Source organism: Onychostruthus taczanowskii, unplaced genomic scaffold (assembly GCF_017590055.1).
Source record: "Onychostruthus taczanowskii isolate IOZ18803 unplaced genomic scaffold, ASM1759005v1 scaffold67, whole genome shotgun sequence".
NCBI classification, from domain to species: domain Eukaryota; kingdom Metazoa; phylum Chordata; class Aves; order Passeriformes; family Passeridae; genus Onychostruthus; species Onychostruthus taczanowskii.
In genome coordinates this window covers 2,026,645-2,051,982 of record NW_024504455.1, presented here as the reverse complement: position 1 = coordinate 2,051,982, position 25,338 = coordinate 2,026,645, and the positions used below count along the sequence as shown (strand labels likewise).

Here is a 25,338-nt window from a genome sequence, read left to right as displayed (position 1 = left end):
AACAATGTCAGCCCCCCCCACTACACCTCTCAGTGTGGCATAAACCCAACACAACCCAGTATGGTCAGGAGGTTTTGTGTGTGCAGAGACTTGTAGCAGCTTAGGAGCAAACCAAGTTTTTAGAAATTTGTGAAATATATATGAAGACCATGTCAAGCTGCATCTGTTTAAAAGGTACTTTAGTAATTTACTTGCTTATTTAAACCAAAACAGCCAGAATATAGTCTAAGATACTTCCCAGCTACTTCTCACAGTAACTGAGACTCAAAATTCTCTGCCAATATAAGGTAGAGGAGAGGACAGGGGTGCTCAGCAAATATTTTAAGAATGCCCCAGTAATGATTCACATCAGCTCTTCACAGGCACCACAGCAGGGTGCTAAAGACCAGAAAGGGATTTGAAGGGGAGTGATAAATCAGTTATCCTGCTTTCCCTCACTGCATCATCTTTAGTTCCTTCATGCCTCACCTGCTGGATAGCCTGAAGTTTATTAAGCATAGTATTTAATACATTTTCATATTTAGTCTTTGATATTCACATATGGGTTAGAGAGTCTAACTTAATACTTTATTTTAAAAGGTAACTTCAGATTAAATGACAGGAATTATTTTTTAGGTCAGCCTTCTGTGAAGTTATATTAGTAAGGCCAAATTTATCCCACAACCATCTCGCAATTCTCATTCAAAGTGCATTTCCAGCATGCTGCAAATCAAATAAAGGGGATGAAGAGGCAAAAACTTCAAGAACTACTCTTGTAAGCTTTAAATGCTGGATAGCCTGATTCCCATAAGATCTATGCACAGGAATGACCCAAATATCTCCGAGAGGGGAGGAAGGGATGGAGTAGGGATCACAGGAAAATACCTCTGCTCCCGTATCCTCCTGACTCGCTCAGCCCGTTCCAGTTTCTTCTGCTCCTCAAGTGCTTTTTGCTCTGTTGTGTCTCTCTGGATGCGCTCACTTAAGGCATCAAAATCTTTTGCTATGATATGGAGAAGCCAAAATAATCCCTTTTTGATTGATTTGTCAATTTTTTTCCCACAGCCCATGATGGCTGAGCAAGGCTCCTGTAAATATATGGAAAAGGAGGGAAAAATTTGCAGTTCAGACCACATTCCTTGACTGGAAACAAGAAATTAGCTGAACAATTACTGTTGACTGTGAAGCTTGTAAAACAAGGAGAATTATGGGTTATAAATAGTCCATGCTAGATTTATCAATCAAAATGGAAAAATCTGAGATGAAAGAGAATCAGCTTTGCTTCAGTTCATGGAAAAAAAGTTCAACATGTTCATAAGCACCTCGGGGGTAAAGAAAATCTCCTGTGAATTTGTCAGAAAAGCTGTCAAACCAATTTTTTACATCAGAACAGGCACTGCACCTCGATTGGAATAAAACTTTTTGTCATTATACTCTCAGCAGCAAGTGAGAGAAACATGATCCAGGCAAATCTGTTGAAAGAGACAAGCAAACCTCATTGAGAAAATAGTTCTGAAAACACATCTGGTAAGAAAACACTGATGGACCAAGAGTGCCTCTCTTGAGATTAAAGCACTTCAGGGAGATAGGATAAAAGCCTTCAAAAACATGAGGCGAAACTGCAAATAGGAAAATAATAATTTGTTTCTAATTTTTCATGTCAGGAGGACAAGTAAAATAGGCTTTAATTGGGAAAAACAAGGCAGGGCTTGATTCAAGCTTCAAACATGGGAAAGATGTTCTCTCAAGTTCTCCTGGGAACAGCTTTCAAAATGTTTTGGAGCACTGTATGTGTCTTTTGAAACATTCTCAGAATAACAACTGAATGGAACAGCTCTGTGTATGACAATTCACACTGATCGTGTTCAGGATTTGTGTTTATGAAGATTAAAAGAGACTCTCCAATGCCAACATCTGAAAAATTCTCAGTGCTGTCTTCATCTGACAAGAATTTAAATGACTCCACAATCAGATATGGAATATACCATTTACAACAGAAAAAAAACCCAATCAGTTATGTTTAAATTACAGTTCAAATATGAGTCCTTTTCACTATGGAACCCTGCAATACCCTCCAGCAGAACCTGCTCAGGAAGGAGATGTATAGGAGATGTATACAACTTGTTTCTCTGAGAAAAATGAGATCAAACACTGGCCAGCACTGGGGAAATGCTCTTCTCAACTTGCACCAATATTACTGTTGCTGAAGTTTGGTTACAAAATATAAAAATTTAGAAATACGGAATCTACAGACATTAAATGAGAAAAAGAGGAAGGTCATTCTCACTGACACTGTCCAGGAGCAAGACAAATTACTCCTTCCATTTGCTTTCATACTTTGTGGGGAAATTTAAAGATCCAGTGGAAAACTAACTACAAGAATAAAAAGAAACCAAAAGGTTTTTTGGTCCTTGACTAACTTTCTGTCTTGTTTCACAATGCCTCTGTTTAAACTGACTCCAGGAGTCATCCTACTGAAGGAATTTGGGGCCATGTTTATCTTTGAAGAGCCTGGTAAAGAAGGTGTCCATTAGAGTATGAAACAGTCTTAGGAGTGTGTGATCTTGTGTCTTTCCTAATTACACACAAAAGATAAATAAAGAACAAGAACAGCATGTCAAAAATTAAGTAATTCAAATGCATTGGAATCTAGTATCTTTCAGGTCGTTTTTACTGAATATTTTTCAAGAAAATATTTTTGGTACAGAAGCTCCTTGGAAAAAAAAAAACCAAGGATGAACTTGCAATTTTTATTTTTATGACTACTATATGTGCATAGTGCAAAGAGCACTAACTGAAGGAAAGCACTCAAATGATCATGACATAATAAACAGAGCTATGCCCTGCTATAACTCAGCTATTAGAGAAAATAATATGTAGTGCTCTATAAATTTTGCAAATCTCCCTAATGAATTAAAATTATTTTTAAATTTTAAAACCCAAAGCTTAAATGGTTTTGCAAAACTACTTTTTATCTTGGTTAGTAACACCATAACCCTCATTACCTTTCAAAATGTTTTTTATTGCCATCAGAAAAAGATTGTGGAAGTAAAGCCCTATCTAAGACACTGGGAGATTAAAACAAAGGCCTAAAGAAAAACTTCAGGGACTACTGATTTGGATATATTATCTGAAATATTGGCCAATATTAAGCAGCTTTCTTAAAGATTTCTGGTTTTGGCTCTCCCCACAATGACTTCCTGCTAGGTTTTTTTCTTAACAGGACAATGAATATTATATCTAAATTTCAGTTGTATGCCACGTAGCCTAATTTCCTACCTCAATGGAAGCTTCACACAGATATGAGAAAATACAGCATCTTAACATCTACTTACAATTTGACAGAGACACTTGTGTTCATTAACCAGCCTTTCCAGAGATAAGGACTCGATTACATCTGCCTCTGACAGAGCTCCTTCTCTGTCCTGCTTATTTGCCAGCCTAGAGGGAAGATCAAAAGAAACATTCAGCATCCTGCCTGGGAGAGGCTCTCCCATCTCCAAAAGCTCAGTTTGTGACAAAGCTAGGAAGAAGAAGGGGAAGACTGAGAAAGAAAAGATGAAATTCCTTGTTTCAGCTTTAATTATTTCTTCTACCCAATAAGCATGTTAGTCTATACACCATTTTCATCAGATACTAATGTTAGATAATCACCAAGGTGCTTAGCAATACATTAATATTATTTCTAGAGAAATCAGTCATATTTACAGTTAAGAAAATGGACACAAAAGACCATCCTGCTTTACATCTAAATCAACACAGGATAATCTGTTGGAGCCTCTGGATGAAAGTTCACAGCTTTGCAACTTCCCAAGCCATGAGCATTTCCCTCTTTAAAAGTGCTTCAGGATCATCTCAGCTCTGCCTGCTACCCAGCAGGTAGATGATGCCTAACAATGTTTTGAACTTGCTCTTCCTGAGTAAAACTTGAAGTATAGAGGGAGGAACTTGCATGAATGGCTCTAAAAACCGTATTTTATTAAACAGAGGAAAGCAAAAAGACTCCCACATGACTCACAAAATAAGCATTCTGTAAGATGAAGATCATTGTCGTGCCACTTACAGGACTCTAGAAGACAGACATTCATTTAGGAGTATAAAATTACAATCCAACCTTATTTTGCACTTTCTACAACATTAAAAATCCAAGCTAGAGTGCTGCACAGCATTAGAAAACATGAAATTTGTACTTGTTTCTCTCTAATAAAAGAATTCCACTAAAATAATGTTCCTCTGAAATTTAGCAACATTTCAATGACATGAGAACTCCGATTCAATTTTCTGGGTAAGAAGACAAATATTCGGCTTCCATGAGCTCAGGTTTTGGAACCAGACATCATAGCTTTCCTCCAGAAATCCCAAGTCATTATCATGAACTCAAATGCTTTTAGGGAACTTAGGCCAAAGCTTGTACTTTGAATTTATGTTAATTCCTTGCTGGGAAGGAACAGTGGTAGAAATTCACTCCATAGTTACCAGAACTTGTCAGCACTTCAGTTTGATCTAAGACCTTCTTTGTCCCTATTCTCCAGAATTCCAATATGAGAGCTGCAATTCTTAATTATTTTACTCCCAAGAGATTTTTCAGCATCAAAAACATTAGAAAAAAAACTGTGTTGCATCTACAGCCCAAGACCCCACATTCCTTGACACCATTACCCTCATGAGCTTGGATTCATTATCTAATCTTTCATCTTCCTTTTCAAGAAGAATTTGTTTATGAAGGAGACCATAGAAAAGCAGCTTCTCAAATGTCCATTCCCTCTCAATCTTCACCATTCTTAACTATTTGTGGTCCAAACCATTCAAACCATTCACTTATTTATCATCATCCTGGGGATTAAAATCCCTGTCCTACTGATAATCAGAATTTTGCTGGCTTGGCCTGCAGAACTGGTAAGAGCATAAAACTCTTCCCTGCCCTTCCTTGATAATGAATTCCCACTTCTTAAAGAGAGAACTTCTACATTGCTTTGTATGATTTAGTGCAGGGATTTCCAAACTGCTGCTCAATGCATATACAGAACCTGTGATATTTTCAATATGTTTATAATACTCTGCTTCTTTTCACCAACCAGCTAGAACAAGACTTGTCCTCTCAGTATTTAGCTATGAAACCAAAGCTAAACCAGGCAAAAACTGAGATGCAATGCAATAAAGTAATTAAAAGACTGGAAAAAAATTACCTCCACTTTTTTTCTCCCCCACATAACCTATTTTGTTACAGTCTGAAAATCCTACTGTGCTGCCTCTTAAGTGTCAAAAAGCATTCCTCAGCAGTGCTGTCAATTCATCTAGAGCTAATTGAAGGAAATATTTCTGAGCAGTGTTTGTTGCCACAGCCTGTTCCTCTCTCACCTGAAGATTAAATAACTGCAGTATTTGCACTATTTTTGCTGTGCACAGCCTACAAAGCACAGCCGAAGCAGAATGAAATGCTGGTAAAGCTGCAGAGCTCAGTGGCAGTTCCACACTAACATCCCACAGCTCGCAGTAGCTGCTGATTTTCAACCTCCAACACCTCAAAAGGTGTCATATTTGTCTTTCTGGTCGATTAGCTTCCACTTTCCCTGCAGCAATACTGACAAAAACATGGCTGAGTTGCTGTACCTGGAAAAGCAGCTGTCTCTGCCTATTCTCCCCAGGAACTGAAGTGGTTTTGCTGAGGTCCATCTACTGCTGAACACCCCTGCCCACTTCAGACTTCAGGTCAAACTTCTAAACAGACTTCAAGTATTTTCAAGCTACTGTAGTAAAACACATTATTCTGCAGGGGCTTTTCTTCCCCCCCAACGAACAGATCCACCTACCCTCAATAATTCCTTTTCCCTCCATGCTTTGGCGCAGAAGAAAGCAAAGCCTGCGCTTCCACTTGAGCTTCCAAGTTGGGCAGTGCTCCACTCGCAGCTCCTACGGGGAGCTGCTCCAAGGCACTTCCTGCTCTGGGCACTGCGAGGGATCCGCCTCCCAGCAGGGCTGGCTTGCAAACAGGCACGACCAGATTCCCCAGGCACCAAGTAATCAATTTGCCTGTCTCCTGCAGTTGCAGAAGGCAGTTTCACTCTGCCACTCCTGAGGATGATCACACTTGGAGGACCATAGAAGAATTAGAAGCAGGAGGAATGAAGGAAATACTTCATGGAATGTTATTCAAGACACGTTGCCTAGGGAATATTCTGGAAAAATGTTTTTGGGATTATACCGAAGCTTAACCTCAGGAGTTCCTGTGTAAAGGGTAAAAGCCACCAGAACAAGATTCAGAGGTAAATACTCTTCTTACTTAATGTTTCTAAATTTGCAAATATCAGAAAAAGGCTTTGTAGTGGGGTTTAGAATGGAAATGTCCTTAAGTGTCAAGATATAAAAATAACGTATGTCTGCCTTGAAAAGAGTTAGGTATTTCTGTGGGTGAATGTGGACTTACAGCTCTGCTGCTCTTGCACAGGAACACCAGGGTTTGAGGCAAGTTTTATGCAAAAAAACCCCTTCTTTAGGTAATACATCAGTTATCTTAAAAGACAGACCTTGATTTTAATTTTCCAAGTTAGCTGAACTTCATATATAGCAATTTTTCATGTTTAAAAACCTGTAGGAGGTATATATCAAAACATACTTGAAAGCACAGCAGAGTGGCTGTTAGTTTATCGTATTAAGTTTGCTGAGTAAGAAGCTTTCATCTATAAAATCATGTTTGGCTTATTTCAGTTTCACTTAGAGTATATTTGAATTGTCTTAGTGTAACAAACGTACCTCATGCAAGAAATAAAGAGAAAGTTGGCATCTACTGCTTTTAGATCAAGTAGGATTTTTCTAAGCAACTGGAGAGCTTTTCAACTTTAAGAGTCACGGGAAACAATGTGGAAAGGGAGTGTTATGTGTGCATTGGCACAACTGACATCTACAGCTCAGTGACAATATTTCTCTTAGAAGCCACTTCTGCCAGAGAAAAACAGAGTCTGAATGCTGTGGAAGTTCCTTGACCTGTCTATAAAATCTCAATTACTGAGCAAAGAGGAAAAAAAAAACAAACCAGAAACCAAACCAGTATTAAAAGTTTACTTTTCAATACAGACCTGTAAAAATGTCTCAGATATGCTACTTTGGGTGTTATATTTATTTAGAATCAGTGATCACAACCCAGAATTCTGCGTCAGGTCTGCGTAGTGTCCATCAAAATTAATGAAGAGCAAAGCATGCCTGAGGTCAAAATACTGCAGCATCAGAACAATCTCCATAATTGAAAACAACTATAGGAAAATGAATCTTTATGAGAATGGTTTACCTGCAATAGTCATTAAGGCCACTTCAAGAAGCCATAGCTTTGAGGGATGAGAAAACAACAACAGGACCTTTGAAATTAACAGCAGTCTAAACAAGGGGAAAGAACAATGCCATATTCTTCACTCTACAGTGGATCTTCTGTTTAAAGTGCTGCTCTACCCTTTTTCCCTTTGTAATTTTCATCTCTCATGCATTAACCTTTTTCTTGGGCAATCCTGTGGACAGCCATCACAAGGACGTTTTATTCCAAAGAAATGAGGCCTCAGCAGATGCAGCATGAAAAACTTTGTCTCTTTATGCTTTGCTTATCTTAACATCCACAAAAGTCAAACTCCTGACCTACACACAGGCAAAAATAAGTGACTTGTCTGCTTGTTTTGCTTGTTCCTTCTTCTTCAATTATTGGCAGTTCACGAGGTTTTTGAGGAAGTCATGGAAAATATAATTCTTCATACTTTTAACAAACAAACAGAAGAACAGACCAAGAGTTTCAAGTGGCCCATGGAAGGCACCCTTGATGAAGTCTGAGCCTGCTCTGTCAGATGATTTTTTGCAGATTGCCTTTCAAGTGGAAATGTTAACAGATCTTCAAGCACATTCTTCTTTAGATCTTTCAAGCCCCTGCCTCTTCTGGGTTGCTGAACAACAATGACAAACCTATTAGTAAATTTTGATGGTTAACATATGGCTCTTTCTGAAATAAAGGGTCTTAATTTCAATTCCAGCCTTCAGTTCTCATGCAAAACAATATTTTGAATATTATGGTAAACTATAATGAGGAAAAGGTGAATAAAGTGCTACAAGATTATTGGCCTGCTTTCATGTAATTTCAGGGAGCTGTAGGAGACATTTCTGTAAGTCAACATTTTCCCTAGACAGTTCCTCCAGGTCACTTTTAAATAAGAGAACAGTTAAAACTAAGATTCTTAACTCCTCCTGTTTACAATATCTCTAGGCAACGTCAGTCTCATATTAGCTTTTGAACTGTCATAAGAACAGCAATTATAATTGGTTTCATTTTCTTAAGTGGCCTCATTCTCACCACAGGTCTGAATCATATTCCTATTTACTGAAAACGTTTCTTGACACACTGCTCTGCTATCAGTTCAATCCCACCTCTTAGTCAAACAGGCTGCAGCCAACAAGGTCTGAGCTCACCTAAAGCAAGTTATGTTCAGCTTCCAGATGTGTAATTCCAAAACAAATGGCAGTAAATGATACAGCAGTATATTTTTGGACAAGATGAAAAAAAAAGTGAAGTGCTTTCTTATGCTTTATTTCATCTTGATACATCAAACCCTAGGCAAACTAGAGTATAGTCAAATTACCTGTAAGGTTTTTTTTAAAAACCTGCCTTACATTTATTACAGGTGAGTTCCAAGGCAGTGATAGGCAGCTCTGTGGTCTGGCAGAGATGAAATGGGAATGTAAAGCAGGTGGGATGGTGCACGGCACAAATTCTGAGTCTGCACTTCCACTGTCAGGAAGACAAATCTCTCACACCACTTAGAGCAATACAAAGCTGTTAAGTATGAGTTCAAACTACATATCCTATTAAATGGAAACAATTCCACCTGTACTCTATCCTGCTGCAGCCCTTTCTCTTGCTCCTGTTTTATTTTCAAGTACTGCTTTAAAATATATCAATATTTGGACCTTAATGAAGTTACCTGTGGGCAGAGGAAATCATGACTTTCTTTCTAGGTTTCTGTGACCTCTAGGTTTGTGAGGACTCTTGAAGGGCACTACTGGCAGCAAATCTCTGGTTAAATAGGTGAAAAAATCACCATCAAAACATGAATGTTACAGATTTGTGGTTAAAGGCCCAAGAACATCTTCAGTCTCTTCTCCCTCTCTCTATGTCTCTTGGAAACCTCACTTCAGAGCAGCATGATTTGGCTATACTTTTCCAGCAACTTTGGCCTAATTCTTCCCCACCTTATGAATTCTTTGAATACTCAGGTCTGCTTTACTACATTCGAATTTCTTGGTTTTACTCAATACCCACATTTCTCCACCTCCCACTTCACACTAATTAGAGAATTCCCCAGCCACCTTGCTTCAAATGCAGTATTTCATTCTTGTAGATTCTGGTAATTTTGGTTTCCCTGGGGAAGTCTTGTGGCAGTTTTTACACGGTGATAGGACAAGGCTGAAGTGTTTTAAATGCAAGAGGGAAGATTTACATCACATGTTAGGACAAAATTCTTTACTGTGAGGCACAGGTTGTCCAGAGAGGAGTTGTGATCATCCCCTTTGCTGAAACTGTTACTGATTTTGCACTATCCTCTCATCTGTGGCATATTTTTAGGCAGGGGAAGCTCTCTGCCTTTGGTATTTTCTTGTTGAACCACTCCCACACTTTCCACAAACAGAAACCTGAACTTACAACTATTTTTAAGTATGTTTTTCCAAAGACTTATCTTACAACTGACATGCTTAAGAGATATTTTCATCTAACCAACTTGTGTCTTGTAATCCTTGGTTTAAGCATGTTTGTTTACAAGGTATTTAAGTCAAAGGAAACTTTACAAACAAAGGAGAAACTAAATGTAGCTTATAGCAAGATGTCCTCCTGTAGTAACTTCAGTAACAGGGCAAGATTCCAAAACACCAAACAAGTTATTTCTTTCCTTGTGAGAACATGAGAGAGCACAAATTGAATTTCAGCTCAAAACACCAGCCTTCCCCAAAGACTACTGTAAGGATTTTAAACTATATCCATTTAAATACTATATGTGTCTCACTAATTTTTTGTTGCTGACTTAAGACACTTAAGCAGTAATCAAGCTCCAGAGTATGACTCCAAGATTTACTCATTGCCATTGTGCTCAGAAAAAAGTTAGATAGGTTTCTTGGCACCACATGACAGAGCTGTAATGTAATTCTACTGCAGCTTGGAAATGAATAAGAAATAATAATAATTAAAAAAAAATGTTTGGGATACATGTAACATGAAATACCCTTGGGACACATTGCCTGAAAGTCTACCCAGTGGCCTTAACTTACTCATAGCTAAGAGTCAGGGAAACAAACCTACCCTTATTTATGGTGCAATCATTAAAAAAAGAAAAAAACCCAAAAAACCCCCCCCCCCGAAAAAAAAAAAAAAAAAAAAAACAAAAAACAAACCCAACCAACCCCACTAACAAACAAAAAACCAGCAGTTTCAGCAGAGGTAAAGAAGGCAGCATGAGCCAGAACAGAGATCATAGATATCAAAGAGCTCTTAAAGAGACAGTTCTGATCCTTGACTGCCTGCAAGTCCTCTTCTCTGGAAGAGACTGCAGGATGGTAAAACCAAGGTAAGCTGGCAAATTGTATAAAAGATCAAATAGAAACAGCCTTCGCTGACAGGCATTTTAATCAAAGTGCTGAATAACTAAGCAATAGTGAACAAAAGCAGAAATTAAAATGAACAGGAGGCATTGGTAATTTGGGGACTGGGGAAGAAATAAAACAATCCAGCAAAGCCAAATCAGAAGACATTAAACCCAAGTACAATCAGAAACAAAAGAGTTCCATACAATTAACTTTCCTACTTCACATATCCAATGATGTCTTTTAACTTAATGTAGCCCCAGTCTTATTTTTGGATGTAGGTTCCATATTTCCTGGGTCTCCTGATAAATTTGTCAGACAGGTGGAAGAACATACTATGTGGTTGCTTTGCAATTAAGCAAATGGACCTTTCAACTTCCCCAGCCAAACATGGCATCTCTTTAGATGGAGAGACTGACATAACCCTGTTCCTGAGGAACAACACAGCCAGGTTATCAGAACACAAAGACTCTTGCAATACCTTTAAAATATATTTAACAATGCTTCTGAACCTGCCAACTATATCTAGCTATATATAAAGATGCTTCAAGAAGAATAAACTTAATCACCAGTGGGTTTGCATGATAATAACTGCAATGGGCAGTGAATGTAGGGGCCACACTAAGTCACTGAAGTGCTTTTAGTCCACAAATTCCATTTATTCCACTCTAAAGAATGGGCATTTTCTCCCTTTACTGACAAAAACTTCCAAGGAAAGTGAAGTGCTTTCATCTCAATCAAAAGAAAAACAGGATGTGCCCCTATATACAGACACATAGGACAAAACAAGGACTCAGTAAATGAACTGAGCTTGTTGTGGAACACTCAAGAAGCCAAGCCAACAATTCCCAAGGTTATCTCTCTCATGAAGACATCCTCATTTCTTTGAAACCAGCATGTGTTCAATTGCCAGTATAATCAAGCACAATTATTGGCAAGCCTGTTCAGTGGCAGGCTTTGAAGGCAAGCCTGACAGAACAGAAGATATGAAACTAAGATTCAGTTGCTTACATTCCAGTCTTTTGTGAGACTGATCTTTAAACAAGAGAAAAAAAGTCTCCAGTATTTTCTACTCACTTCTCTGATATTTAACAATATTTGCAGATTTGTTTTGCGGTTCTGTGAGGTTCCTCCAGCCCCAAGAAACACAGCTATTTCAAGAGCAATGCACCAATTCTCTTAGACACAAGAAATTCTTGTCACCTCATAGCAGAAGTTCCTTAGAACTTGCTTGTAATCCCAGGTTTGCCCAGCCCTGCTAAATTAACATGGGTCAGCAGATGTGTGAGGCTGGACTAGAACAGATTTTCAGGTCACTTCTCTGAAGCCCTGTTTAGCAGCCCTGGGTCCTTTCACATGCCCCAGGCTGAACTTTCCCTGTTGGTGGTGCCAAGCAGCTCTGGAACATTCCTGAAGAATGTTATCTGGGAGAAACTGCCTGACTTCTGCCATGGGGACATTCACTGAAAAGTTCAGCAGTGGAGAAGCATTAACTGTCATGAAATGAACACATTTTGCATTTTCCTCACCCGAGAATAAGACTCCCCATTAAATAATTTGCAAACTTGTCTGATCACAAGTCTTCTCTTGATGTGAGCCAACAAACACTAAATTCAAATATTAAGGAATTAAGGGAAAAAAAGAAAGCAGTAAGGAAATTCACACTAGGTAGAATATAAACATTCTTTCTCATGACTAACCTCTGAAGCATTTCAAGTTTTGTTTTCAGCTAATCCTCCTGCAGAAAGCCAGATTTAAGTCTGTGAAGACGTGTCCACACTGCTCAACTCCATGACTTAAACAAAAATCTATTTAGAGACTTTAAATATGCATAGGGGAGCAGAGATACCACAGCAGTATCATTTGGAACTGTTCAAATGCAAGAAAATAATTTGCATATTGACAGGTTACTGGATAAACCCTTTAAACTTCTAAAAATGCATCTTTTGGATATTATTAAGAAATCTTACATTTGCTTGCTAAGAAAAAATTAAAATCTGTAGAATCAGGGTTTAATAGGAGTTGCACCTGTGTAATGCTACAATTCCAGAAAACAGCCCTAAAAGCTCTGAAACAGCCAAAAGATACCACTGAGCTGTTTAAACTTTATGCTTGAACAGCCCTTTGAAAGACACACATCTGATTGAACCAGAAGACCCTAAGTAAAAAAATCCCATAATCTTCTAGTCCTGACCATGTTACTTCTTACTGAAATCTTCCATTCTTGATCACAGTCCAAGGAAATCATTTATGTAGAGTTTGAGAAAAATACCTTCTTCCCTAACATTAAAAATAGCTGAACTTAGTTTCCATTGGGTGTGTTTTAGAAAATATCTTGGTCTTAATTGTCTCTCCAGTAAAGCATGCACAACAGCTAGGGGACATAACAAAACTATATCTGCTTTCTGTTAAATAAGAAACAGCACTGAATTGTACCCCACTGTGGTTCACAATGCACATTTGCATCAATTTTATGAAGAATGTAAATGACAGTGTAAGGGTAGATAACAGTAATTCAAAAAAAACTTAGAAAATCTTCACCCTGCAACATTAGTGATATGGATTCAACTCCACAAAAATTCAAACATAAAAAATGAATTTATTTTCAGGCTAAATTATTAGAGTTCTTAAATGATGAGAGTTCTGTTGTTCTGTTTTGTTGTAGCTAACTGCTTCAGTTACTATCTAACTTCCCAGGCAAGGAAAATTGAGAAAGGTTTTTGAGTGTGGCCAAATTAATAATCTTAATTCATGCCAGAATGCTGATTCGTTACAAAGTCTCTTTCTTAATCTCAAAAACTGAAATATTCCCTAATGAGAATCCAAAAATGGCACAGCCACACTCACTTCTACTTCCAAAAAGATTTATAGCTTGATTAGTTTTCATCAAGTAAAGAGTAATGATAAAATAATTGGAGTTACTTCTCTTTTCCTCCCCAAAATAAAAGTCCTCTCCACACTGCTCTGGTCTAAGTTCTTGGTGCTGTATCACAAATATACCTCAAAAATGGTCTTGGGCTACAAATCACAATTTGTTCAAAATACCCCCCATTCCAACTCATTGCTACTTTTACTTTGGTGCAGAGAGAAGTAGCTCTAATCTCCAAAACTACTCTTTATATATACATATAACCACTAACATTGATTGTTGTTACATTTTGATTACAGTGCAATGAAACAAACCAAACAAGAAAGATACCGGAATTAACATCCTGTGTTGCAAGAGGGGGAAAAAAAAAAAAACCAACAAAACCAGGAAAGAATCCTGACCACAAAAACCATGAGAGATCGTCTGCAAGAGCTGAAACAGAAGGCTAAGGAACTCCAGATGGGTGGGGAAAACAATGGGGCAACTGTACAAGAAGAGGAGCAGGAGGAGTTTGAACAGCAGGCCATTATTTATGAAAAAGAGCCCATAACTGAAAGGCACTTACATGAAGTCCAGAAGCTTCAGAACGAAATTAATAATCTGGTGGAAGAAGTCAATAAATTCAGCCAACAACAAAAAAGCCTCGTGTCTTCAATGAGAAGATTCAGCGTTCTCAAGAAGGAATCCAACATAGCGAGGGAGATCAAGATGCAAGCAGAACACGTCCGCAAAGGTCTGGATGAGCTGTCGAAAGGCGTGAGGAAAGCTGAGAACGAGCAGGGGCCAGCCCGAGCCACGGTGAGGATCCTGGCTGCCCAGCACGCCTTCCTGTCCCACCGCTACCTGCAGGCCATGCTCGCCTACAACGAGGCCATCGCCGCCAAGCAGGACAAGTGCAGGACCTTCATCCTCCGCCAACTGGAGGTGGCTGGGAAGGAGCTGTCTGAGGAGGAGGTCAATGACATGCTCCAGCAAGGAAAATGGGAGATTTTCAATGAAAATCTACTCACTGAAGTCAAGATTACTAAAGCTCAGCTGTCAGAGATTGAGCAGAGACATAAAGAACTGGTCAATCTGGAGAACCAGATCAAAGATGTGAAAGAACTCTTTATCCAGATCTCACTTCTGGTGGAGGAGCAAGGGCAGATGATCAACAACATAGAAATCTACATGAACAACGCTCAAGAATATACTCAAGTATCTAAAGAAAAGTTTGGGCTTGCAGTCAGGTATAAAAGAAGAAACCCTTGCAAAGCAATTTGCTGCTGGTGTTGTCCGTGCTGCAGATGACACCAGAAATGAACTGCTTGAAATACCAATGGTTCCTCCACACCAAACTGATCTTGGAAAGCGCTCTTGGGATCCCTCAGCTGCTTCACTTTTCTTCCCATTTTCCCTTCAGCAGAGCTCTCAGGAAAAACTGCATCCGTTTTTCAAAACGGAGTCAAGAATTTTATGGTTTTCACAGAAACACGTGAACTACAGGAAAGGATCAAAGGATAAAAGTGGCTTTTTTTTTTGGTTCTTATAAACTTCTTCAAAGTTTAGAAGTTCTAAAGTTTAGTTTGATTCTTCAAACTAAAACAGTGTGGCAGCAAACTCCCTGTGCTCTTGGGAGGCATTGAAAATATTGTTAATCTCAAAGACAGGATTCATAAAAATGTTTTTCTTACTTTTCACAAAACAATAAGTATTTTTAATTGCCTCGTGGTTTTTTATTATTTATATTTACTTGCTCAAATTCTAAATGTTTTTTTTTTCCCCCCCAGGAATCTAAAATTTTACAATATAAATCTCCACACATAAAGCAGACACCATTAGTAACAATCCAGAATGGGATGCCTAAACCAAACAAGAGGTCAGAAAACTTATCAGGAATGTTTCAATACTACATCTATAGGACAAGTTCATAAACTTTTCATAAATTGACACAGAGATACTTACATTATTCAGCTCCACAGGCAGAGCCCTACCAGGATAGGGGAACATGATCCTTAATTACACACTCACAAGGCACATTCTTAATGCTGTCTATCCCACCTGAATAATAGCAGTCTCGCTTTTTCTAGCACAAAAATTAGTGAAAGAATAAAAAATATAACTTCATCCTTATATCTCCTACTCCTCCCCCATAATCTAGAACCAGAGAATGATTTAGGTTGGAAGGAACCTCCTGCAACCAACTCCTTTTGGAACTGAGTGAGAAGTGGCTCTCCATGCAATTTAACAGACAGTAACAATGTAACTGAGACAAGAAAGTTATTTCAAAAAAGAAATATAAAAAAAAAATTATACACTAAAACCAAACAGCAAACCAGAAGTGTATTCCTGAACTGCTTTGTGCTGTGCAAAGACACAATCAATACCACTTTATTTGGATGGTCAGAGAAGGCAGAACAAACTGCACTGCAATTCATCAAGACACTAAGTGAACTGGATGTCTTTAATTGAATGTAGTGGGAAAAAAAATAAAAATCTACTATCACATTGTGGTATTTAGAAATAGTTGGATTCCTTCCATCCCAGATTAAAACTGCAACTGAAATTAAATGCTATCAAAATACAATCAAAGGTCTGAACCTTAAAGTAAAATATATTATTTACACAGTAGCACCAAAAAATAAACTTAGATGATGACACAACTGAAGCTATTTCATTAAATACTCTCCCCTTAACTGCATATATATTAAAAATACATTTATGTTCCAAGGGCACAGTAGAAATTAGCCAATAAACAAGAGCTGTACTTCCAATAGTGGAATAAAACTCAAGTCTTCAAAATTCAAGCTTTAATACTTAGGAAAAAAGCTGCCTGATGAAGTCATTTCCAGATGTAAATTGGTTAGAAACAGGCAAAACAGATAAAGGACACTGAAGGAGAACTGGAAAGTGAGACGGACTTGTGGAAAATCCCTTGATTTGGGGGTACTATTAACTGAAAATAAATGGTATGAAATAATAGTATGAACTACAGCTTACACTGAATTTGATATTGAACATTCAAAATTATTAGCAGCTGGAATTTGCAGTAATCACAAAAGTAACTTTCCAGTGTTTTCAGTAGTTACATAAATAAGCAGAAAACCAAACAAATTAAAGCCCAGCTGCAAGTGTTCTATGAAGAAAAGTGAAACATTAATAGCTATAATCCCTTATCACCAAAATAACAGGTAGAAAGTGGCTTTTCCCTAACAAAATACCTGCCCAAAAATCTCCTTGGTATAAAATATCAGGCACAGCACATGGACTGGCACTTCCTCTTGCACATGCTCCATGTCAACTTAAATAAAAACCCACAACCAAAACAAAGACTCCAAACAAACACAACTAATCCCAAACAAAACCAGCATTTGCCTGCATAATATGATGTCTGTGTGCTTGTTTCTGATAAAAGAAAGGACAACAACAATCCTAAGTGAAGGAAATTTAAGCTTGTATGTAAGCCTTGAGGACACTGCCAGAAGAATTTACCCATAAAGTGATAACACTGAACACTAAAAAACCCCAAGTGACAAGTTTAACATCTCTAAGTAATTTATACCAAGAGACAGTAAAAGACAATACTATTGCATTTGAGGAAAGTTGTCTTAAAATGATTCTGTGACACCTCCATGGGCAGCAATAAATAACATGGGAGTGCAGCAATTAAATTTGTAGAAAATATCACACTGAACATCAGATTTCCTATATTCCTATATTTCTGTGAGTATTTACCATCAATTTTGTGTCCACGTTGTGCAATTCAGCCTATTCTGCACAGATTAAAATGCACTAATTAAAAAATGTAGCAAGGTATTAGGGAGCTTAGTGCTACATGGATAGCAAGTATTTCATTATTAAAAAACCCAACAAAACCAAAAAACCCACAAACAAAATCTGAACATTAATATAACATTAAGAAAGGCTAACTTCCAGCATAAATTTGGAAATCTGACAATACAGGAGAGAATTCTTAACTCAAGAGGGAGGCTCACACAGGAGCATAAACCAAAGAACTACTGGATCCCTCCACAAAACTGGGATACTGCAAAAGCAAATTCTGATCAAAGGCTTGAAGTTTAATCTAATAAAAACTATTAACATCAACAAACTTGGTTTAGTCACCATTAGAGCCATTAATAAATACACTCTGCCTTCTGATTAGCTACTGATAGAAATCAAAAGGCAGTATCAAGATCCAGGGTAGTGAGTGACTTCTCTGCAGGTCCAGTCAGCCACACAAATAACTCCATTATAGGATTATAGAGATTTCTACCCAAAAAAAACCAACCAACAAAACCAAAATGCATCCCAAATCCACCCATAAAGTTGTATTTACTTAAAAAACACAGCACAGCTTTCCACAGTCACAGCTGCATTTTCATTTGAGTTAAACTAAGCTGGCTTTATTGCCTTGCCTGTGCCAGTAACATGCAGAGCAATGAAAATCTAATCTATTTTCAACATACACACCATTACTTTGCTGAACTACCCTCCACTTCATCAACACAATTAGCCAGGCTCAGCTTCAAACCAGCAGAGCATCCCTATTTCTTAAAAATAAGAGGTCTCTCCTCTTGTACAGATTCTTTATGACAGCACAGAGATGTGCAATTTATGCATTATGGAGGTCTTATGCTCACCAGACATTTTAAACCATTTTAAACTTTCAGGGTTTATTTTTTAACTTCAAAAGAGTATTTGTTATCAATTTTTTTGGTGTGGAATTTAAAAGAAATATGTTCTTACCAATATTTTTACAAACCCTATTAAACAAAGAAAAAGAAGGTGCCCAACACAATTAAAGCAAGCCTCCTTTAATGAGATATTTTTGATCATATATCAGCAGCACCATGTGTTAAGTGAACAAGACATTTATTGCTTAGAGATCACCCTATTGCTGAGTATAATCAACCATTTACCATTTAATTAATTGATGTAGGCATAAATAGCAACAATATTTTTGCATCATGTTGCCACACCAAATTTGTAAAGCCTTTTAACCTAGCATTTCAAGTAACGTTAGAATTTTAAAGCATTAAAAAATCCCACCTTGTTATTTTTCCATGGCTAATGAAAGAGGAGAGAAATAAATACCCCTGAGAAGGATAAAATAAAACATAAAACCATAAAACTAACTGCAATATTGGTTAGTGCTAAAGTTACAGCAGTATTAGTTACAGAAATAGTTCTTTAGGTCTAAATTCACCCGATTTCATACTATTAGGAGAACATTTATTAATGCTACTTACACTAACACAGGTTTTCCTGATATCTTAGGGCTTTTTAACACTTCTATCATGGCTTGTTTTGTTTCTTCCATTCTTTCAATGTCACTGGAATCCACCACAAATATGACACCGTAGGACTCAGCATAATAATTCCTCCAGATATTCCGGATTCGTTTTCCACCTCCTAAATCAAAGATGGTGACTTCAAAGCGTCCCTGTTTAAGATTAATTTTGGAAAACCCAACTGTGGGAGCCACATCTTCAGGAGACTCTGTCAAAGAAGAAAGCCTGCAGTTTAAAGAGGATTTTATAGTGGGATTTGGGTAGCAAAACTCACATTTTAAAGACACGGAGCAAAGCCTCCTTGTTAAATGTTTCTGATCACATTTTTCTTACAGGAAGATTTCCCCTCTCCTCAGGGAATTTTAAATTAACTAGTCCCTCAGCTAGTTACTTTACATTAATTTAGACAGGAGCACTGGGGGAGTGGGAAGGGGGGAGAAAAGAGAGGGGCCCAAAAGGCAGATATTAGTATTTCACACCACAGTTTCATTGCAGTGGTGGTTACTGTACTGCATTTTCACTTCCACTCATCTCCATGGTAGTAATTCAACTTTGAGAAGGAAAACAACCAAACCAGTTAATGCACTATGACCTGGGAAACCTTGTGCTCTGCCAAATTTATATTTTATCCTTCATGGTTGCCAAAACAGCTTCAGAAGTTCAAACTGAGGGCTGAGATGAAATGACTGAAACCATCTTCTTCTGAGATGTAAATTATTTGATTCCCTTCATTCAAGGTCAGGTTTTAGCCTTTGTTTGCTTATTTTTCTTTGCTGCTTTTTTCTAATTTGCCATGCAATATGCTAAAAAATGACAGATTTCTATTTAATACTCTTGCTTGCTGTCTCCCTTTCCTGAGGGCAAAGAAAGCCTGGACTTTCCTCACACCACTAAGCTGTGCCTGCAGGGCTGAGATAATTGGATCTCTGTTTTATGCAGCTGGGGAGCACAAGCCAGGAGAAACACGGAAAAAATGAAGGCCTGGTTAAAAGCACTGAGCTCTGAAGAGCAGTGCAGAAACTGAATCTCCACCAGCCTTCCTCTCCTACCCTTAAGACAGCAAGATGGGCATTCAGGACATTTAAGCCCTGGGGAATACTCAAAGAAATCAGAACTGTCTTTTCCTTCACTTTCCCTTTAGAAATACACATCTTTATATCTTTTTTTTTTCCCCTGAAAAATAGGGCATTTTTAGAAATAACTGTTACATTTAGATGGTAAAGACAGTAAAGGTGGTTTTCAAATAGAATGGAAGGCTAAATAATGAAACACTTCTGTTTTTAGGGCAAAGATGGGGGAACAGGAGAGAATACTCATGATTTTATTTGTGCCTTAGCAAGCCTGTGAACTTACGTAACACAAGTAAACAAACTCGAGGTGGAGTCTCCAAGTCTGCCAAAACACTACTAAGTAAACTCTTGTTCTTGCACAAGATGAAAGTTATTTAGAAAGACAACCCCTCAAGTGGAGAGAAAAAAAATACAGAATTTTTGTTTTCATAAGCACAAGTTTTATCTCACATTATATCCTGCTTGCATGTGCCAGGGCAAAGTACCCTTCAAAACTGAGTGGTCTCTTAGTGGCTATTTTATTTATCATCATTTTCTGATTATAAATCATGATAAAAAATATGTAACACTAGAACCATCCTTAATGTTATACATCCCAATTTCCTTTTTTTAGACCTTGTATTTACTTACAACAACACTGATTTTTATATAAAGTTTACTGCTGCATGCACATTACTGGAGTGGTCACCTAAAAGCAACTTCAGCACATGCACGCAAGGAAAAAAATCAAGTCCACTGACTGTATTGCCCATTGTAGAGTTTTTATTAAGATGTGATTGATGTGGTATTTGGATGATACCACCAGCAACGTTTTCTTTCAACAATTTGGGAGGGAGAGATACATTAAGAGATGAAGCAATATTTTCAGATTCAAATGATTGAAAATTAGGAATAATAGTCTCAGTGTTCCATCTGGATGATAAATTAATCACTTACCTCCTTGAATTCCTCGGACTGTAGCAGTTTTCCCAGCATTATCAAGACCCACCATTATTAGTGTCACCTTCCTCCATAAGGAGAAAAGAAAACAGAAAGATATTTAATTTTTTTTCCTCTAACTATACATGATTTAATCAATTTTTAAACATATGCACAGCAAATTTACCACCAAATAACAGAAAGAAGAGGTATCAAAATACCAAGGCACTGTTACTATTGTGTGTCTGGTGTTTAATATGTCCAGTCATCTGATTAGACAGAACAGCAGAACAAGGCAGGAAATGAAAAGCCTCATATCCTGGTTTAAGTTTCACAAGAGACAATGATTCTTCTTTCAACTGGTACTTGTCTGCTGCAATTTAATTTCACAGTACTGTAAATTTTATTTGGTGTCTGTAATTGCAGTTCCATTCCCCTGTATTTTTACCATCTCTCTGCCTTAAAGTTTTTCCTGTATTAGATTAGAAAATTGTCTCCAGCAGTGTGTCTGAACACCACCACACAGTGTACAACACCTGTGCACACAACACCAGATGCTGGAAATACGTGGGACTTGCCATGTCTTTGCTTCTAGACTGTAAATGTGCAAACCAGTGGTGCTAGGAATGCACAATTTATTAGCAAACTGGTATACAGGTTAATATTTTCCCCAGGATAGGATTTTAAAAGCCACAGGAAAACCATATTTATGTGTGTATACCTCAGTTCTTCCTCCTGTTCACAAAGACTCAGTGGTCAAATCGATTTGCTCAATGTTCTGTTCCCTTAAGTGAATGAATTCTAAAAAAACACTGTTATTTGCAGACTTTAAACTCTAATAGTATCAAACATGAAGTATAATTTATACAAGTTCTTTCAGAAGAACAAGAAACCTCTGAGAAAATAACCCAAAAATTAAATTATACTTTAGAATCTCAAAAATGCAGAATCTGGAAGAGTAAGGCAAAAACCAAACAAACTTTACCCTGAGCAGCTTAGAAGCTTTCTGTGATGGAGTGGACAAAGGAAGGATTACAGATATAATTTTTCATGACTTCTGCCCAGATTGGAGAGATGGGCTCAGTGGATGGAGTAGCAGGAACTGCTGGGACAGTCACAGCCTGAGGGTAGTGGTGACAGCTCGGGGTCCCAGTGGACACCAGTGCCCCTCAGAGGTCCATACTGGGACCAGTGTTACTGAATATCTCCATTAATGAGACAGAAGCAAGTTTGCAGGTGAGTGGTGAGGCTGACACTCCTGAAGGATGGGAAGCCACCCAGAGAGAACTGCACAAGCTCAAGAAGTGGCCCATGGAGTATCAGGAGGTTTAGTGAGACCAAGTACAAAGTGCTGGGTCAGGGTATCAGCACATGGAGAAGAGCCCTGGGGAGAAAGAACTTGGACTGCTGATGGGGACATGATCAAATATGAAACCTTGAATAAAACACAGTTTGGGAAGGTGAGAAATGTAAAATACTTTCCCATGTTTACCTGACAGGTTCCCTCCACCGTTTCAACCAGTTGCAGCAATTGGCCATTAGATTGAACATCCCTCTTCACCAGCCATCCAGAGCCACCAAAGCTGCAGGAATGATGTGGGCAGGCCAGAGCAGCTCAACTGGCAGAGGGACTTCAGAGCCAAGGTCTTTCTTGTGACTCCTAGAAAGAAAAAAAGGGACCAAAAAAATAGCTAGGCACTCTGCAGGAAGAAGGCAGCAGCCTCCTGTTCAGTGTGTTATGTTCAGTCTTGTTATCTTTTCCATCCTGACAAACTTCATTACAGATCTGGGCAGCCAGGACACACTACTTATCCCAAATAATAATGCCAGGCCACAGCACAGAAGGAAACCTGCAAGTTAGAGGAGCAAGACACATCCAGCTACAAAATTTCAGTGCTTGTCTCACCAACAGGTGCCACAGCCCTGCTGACTGACAGAGAATAAGGAGCAATTTCAAGCATGAGTGAGACTTACAAGAACATATCAGAACAAGGCATTAAAAGCAAACAAAGAACATCCCTACCTGCTAAGTGTATTCATTTAGCTGTCAATTTCTTTTGCACAAAAAGATTCCAGAGCAAGGAGCTGGGGCTCTCTAGTGAGTATTTTGAGGAATTGGCAGTGATATCTAGTAAATGTCACTAATTTAAATAGAAGTACCAAGTGTTTCCATCATTCCACAATCCCACTTTCCACTCTTCAAGCAGAAAGAAAGAGAATATTCCTCTTTCTGAGAATTACTATAGCAGGTCTCCTAAAGTTTGCATCTCAAAATTCGCTTCATATTTTAAATTATAGCTAACCTCAAAATAAGGTTATTTTAAATGATGCCAGAAAGTGAATAATTAAAGATTATAGCAATCCTGATCAACTGTGATGGCTTAATCATTTATAGAGGTAGGAACTGAACTCCTCCTGATCTTATGAAGTTCATTTTCAAGGATGCCTTTGCATGGATCTGCTGTCATCCAGTGTCAGCAACAGGTCAGGTTTCATCCAAAGCAGAGACAACAGATACTCTTTAAACATTTATATCCCATTATCCTCAAGAACCTGAGAACAGCTTCTCCGTGGGAGAGCTGAGCGTATGAAGAGCAGAGAAGTGCTTAAAAAGAGCAAGATGATTCCAGCTGTTACAAGTATTAAAATCAAGCTCTGAAGAACACAAAATCATTTAAAAAAAAAAAAAAAAAAGCCCTCATGCAGTGGGCTGTGGTGCCTCAACCCACCAGCAAGTCTGAACAAAGCTCACTTTGAGAACAGAGCCACACAAATTTCTAGAAAGCAAAATGTAACAGCTCAGTGAACAAAATGTGCCATTGTAATTGTGTCAAATGACACAAATGTAACATTTTCAGTGCCTGAGCACCTCCACACAACAATTCCCATCCTTTTTTATATAGACTATCTTTGCAAACTGTCACAAAATCGCTCTTGAGCCTATTTATGGCCAGAGCATTGGGATGGGATTCATGAGATGAAGGGAATTTATTCAAGAGTGAAAAGCAGAGAGCAACAAGAATCTTGTTTAAACACAAAACCATAAAAGGGGGCGGGCAGGAATTGAAAAATTAGATAAAAATTTGCAGAAACAAACCACTCTAGGAGGAAAAGGCATTGAACACTGCTGAAAATGTTATGGTAGGGAGGTAAATCCCATTCTGCTAAGCCAGTTTGGAGAGACTGGATCTCTGAAATATGTACAGAACACACGTCAGGTATTTTATAGGGTGCACTAAAAACATCCCAAACCTGTTCTGGATATTACATCTGTCAGTTTGTTGAGGTCAAACAAAACCAACAAGCCCAGAAACCTGTCCAACTTAGCAGTGAAGCCTGCACACCATTCAGTAGAGTACATTTAGTACACCACCTTCACTAAAGGCTTTACAATAAAAAATTTATTTCAGCCACAAGCTTTCACGTTCTTGAAAATCATTTAGAGCTGACTCTCCTCACACAATTTAATTATTTAACTTCCTTCCTTGTCTGGAATTATATCGGGGCACTTCACTGTGTTATCTTTTGAACAGCAAACCTGAGCAGCAAAGTAGCTGCACATTCAGCAAAAATTTGTGAACACAATCCTCTCTGCCAAAATTGTACTTGAGAGCTAAATAAGCTGCAACAACTGCGATGTCCCGAAAGCCCGAAGCACTGAAATCTCTCTGCAGAACAGCTTTAGGACCACCATATTTCCTGAAAAGAGTTGTTAATGGAAGTCCAGCAGCTCCAGAGAGCATCTGCACTTTCCGGCCACGTTCCCAACCTTTCCTTTCCCGTTTCCCAGAGAGCAGCAACTCAAAAATCCCGCATGTGTCACTGGCTCCTCTCTCCCGCTGTGGAAGCAATTTTTTAAGTTTATAAGCCCAACGTTTTCTACAAAATCCGGTTTCTGACGTAGAAGGAGAGAGCCAGCCCTCAGGCTGCCGAATCCCCCGGGCCCTTCCCCGCCCCGCTCACCGCTGCCTCCGCCGAGGCCCCGCAGCTCCACGGCTGCGCGCGGCCCGGAGCGCTCCGCCACGGCGGCGGCAGCCGGCGGGGACCGGCGTCAGCTCCGGGCTGCGCTGGGCCGCTCCGGGTGAGGGGCCGCTCCCGGTGAGGGGCCGCTCCCGGTGAGGAGCCGCTCCGGGTGAGAGGCCGCTCCCGGTGAGGGGCCGCTCCCGGTGAGGGGCCGCTCCCGGTGAGGGGCCGCTCCGGGTGAGGGGCCGCTCCCGGTGAGGCGCTGCTCCGCGGCCGCGGGGACGCCGCACCGAGCCCGTCACCCCGGGAGACGGCCGACGGCAGCCGGCGCAGGACACACTTAATGGCACGCACGCAGACGCCAGCAGGCGGGGCGACGACTGACCAATAGGATGGAGCGGTTCGCTCGGTGCCGGCGGAGGATCAGCCAATCAGCGGCGGGGATCCGCGTCCCCGGCCCCCCCCGGTGCCGTCCGGGAATGAACACCGGGGCCGGAGCGACCCCGTAGCCATGGGGGGCATGGGGGGCAATGCCCGCCCGGCCCGTCCTGCCCCGCTCCGCTGCCGCCGCCGCGGGGCCTGCCCGCTGTGCGCCCTCCGCTCCCGCCGGGGATGCCCGCGGAGCCCGCCGAGTGCGGCCGCCGCCTCCGCGGGGCGGGCCAGG

The 25,338-nt window shown here is 39.4% G+C and overlaps 2 protein-coding genes across 8 annotated transcripts in view; one reads left to right on the top strand and one right to left on the bottom strand.

Annotated features, from left to right (window-relative positions):
* The window catches only part of ARL13B (ADP ribosylation factor like GTPase 13B), a 32,855-nt gene extending 7,568 nt beyond the window's left edge, over positions 1–25,287 (bottom strand). For 4 of the 7 annotated variants that reach the window (XM_041420957.1, XM_041420955.1, XM_041420960.1 and 1 more), the window contains exons 1-6: positions 24,675–25,287; positions 22,204–22,371; positions 20,730–20,800; positions 18,682–18,931; positions 3,315–3,420; positions 865–1,067 (exon numbers count right to left, since the gene is read on the bottom strand). In XM_041420957.1, the coding sequence (XP_041276891.1) occupies positions 865–1,067; positions 3,315–3,420; positions 18,682–18,931; positions 20,730–20,800; positions 22,204–22,262 (689 nt within the window). In that variant the 5' untranslated portion in view covers positions 22,263–22,371; positions 24,675–25,287. Of the gene's footprint in view, positions 1–864; positions 1,068–3,314; positions 3,421–18,681; positions 18,932–20,729; positions 20,801–22,203; positions 22,372–24,674 lie in introns of those variants that run through there. The other 3 variants (XM_041420956.1, XM_041420961.1, XM_041420962.1) reach the window with 3 other exon arrangements.
* STX19 (syntaxin 19) lies at positions 6,032–15,031 on the top strand. The gene is made up of 2 exons (XM_041420963.1): positions 6,032–6,242; positions 13,750–15,031. Exon 2 carries the CDS (start codon positions 13,862–13,864, stop codon positions 14,738–14,740), a length of 879 nt encoding a protein of 292 aa, XP_041276897.1. The 5' UTR covers positions 6,032–6,242; positions 13,750–13,861; the 3' UTR covers positions 14,741–15,031.
* Positions 25,288–25,338: the final 51 nt, after the last annotated feature.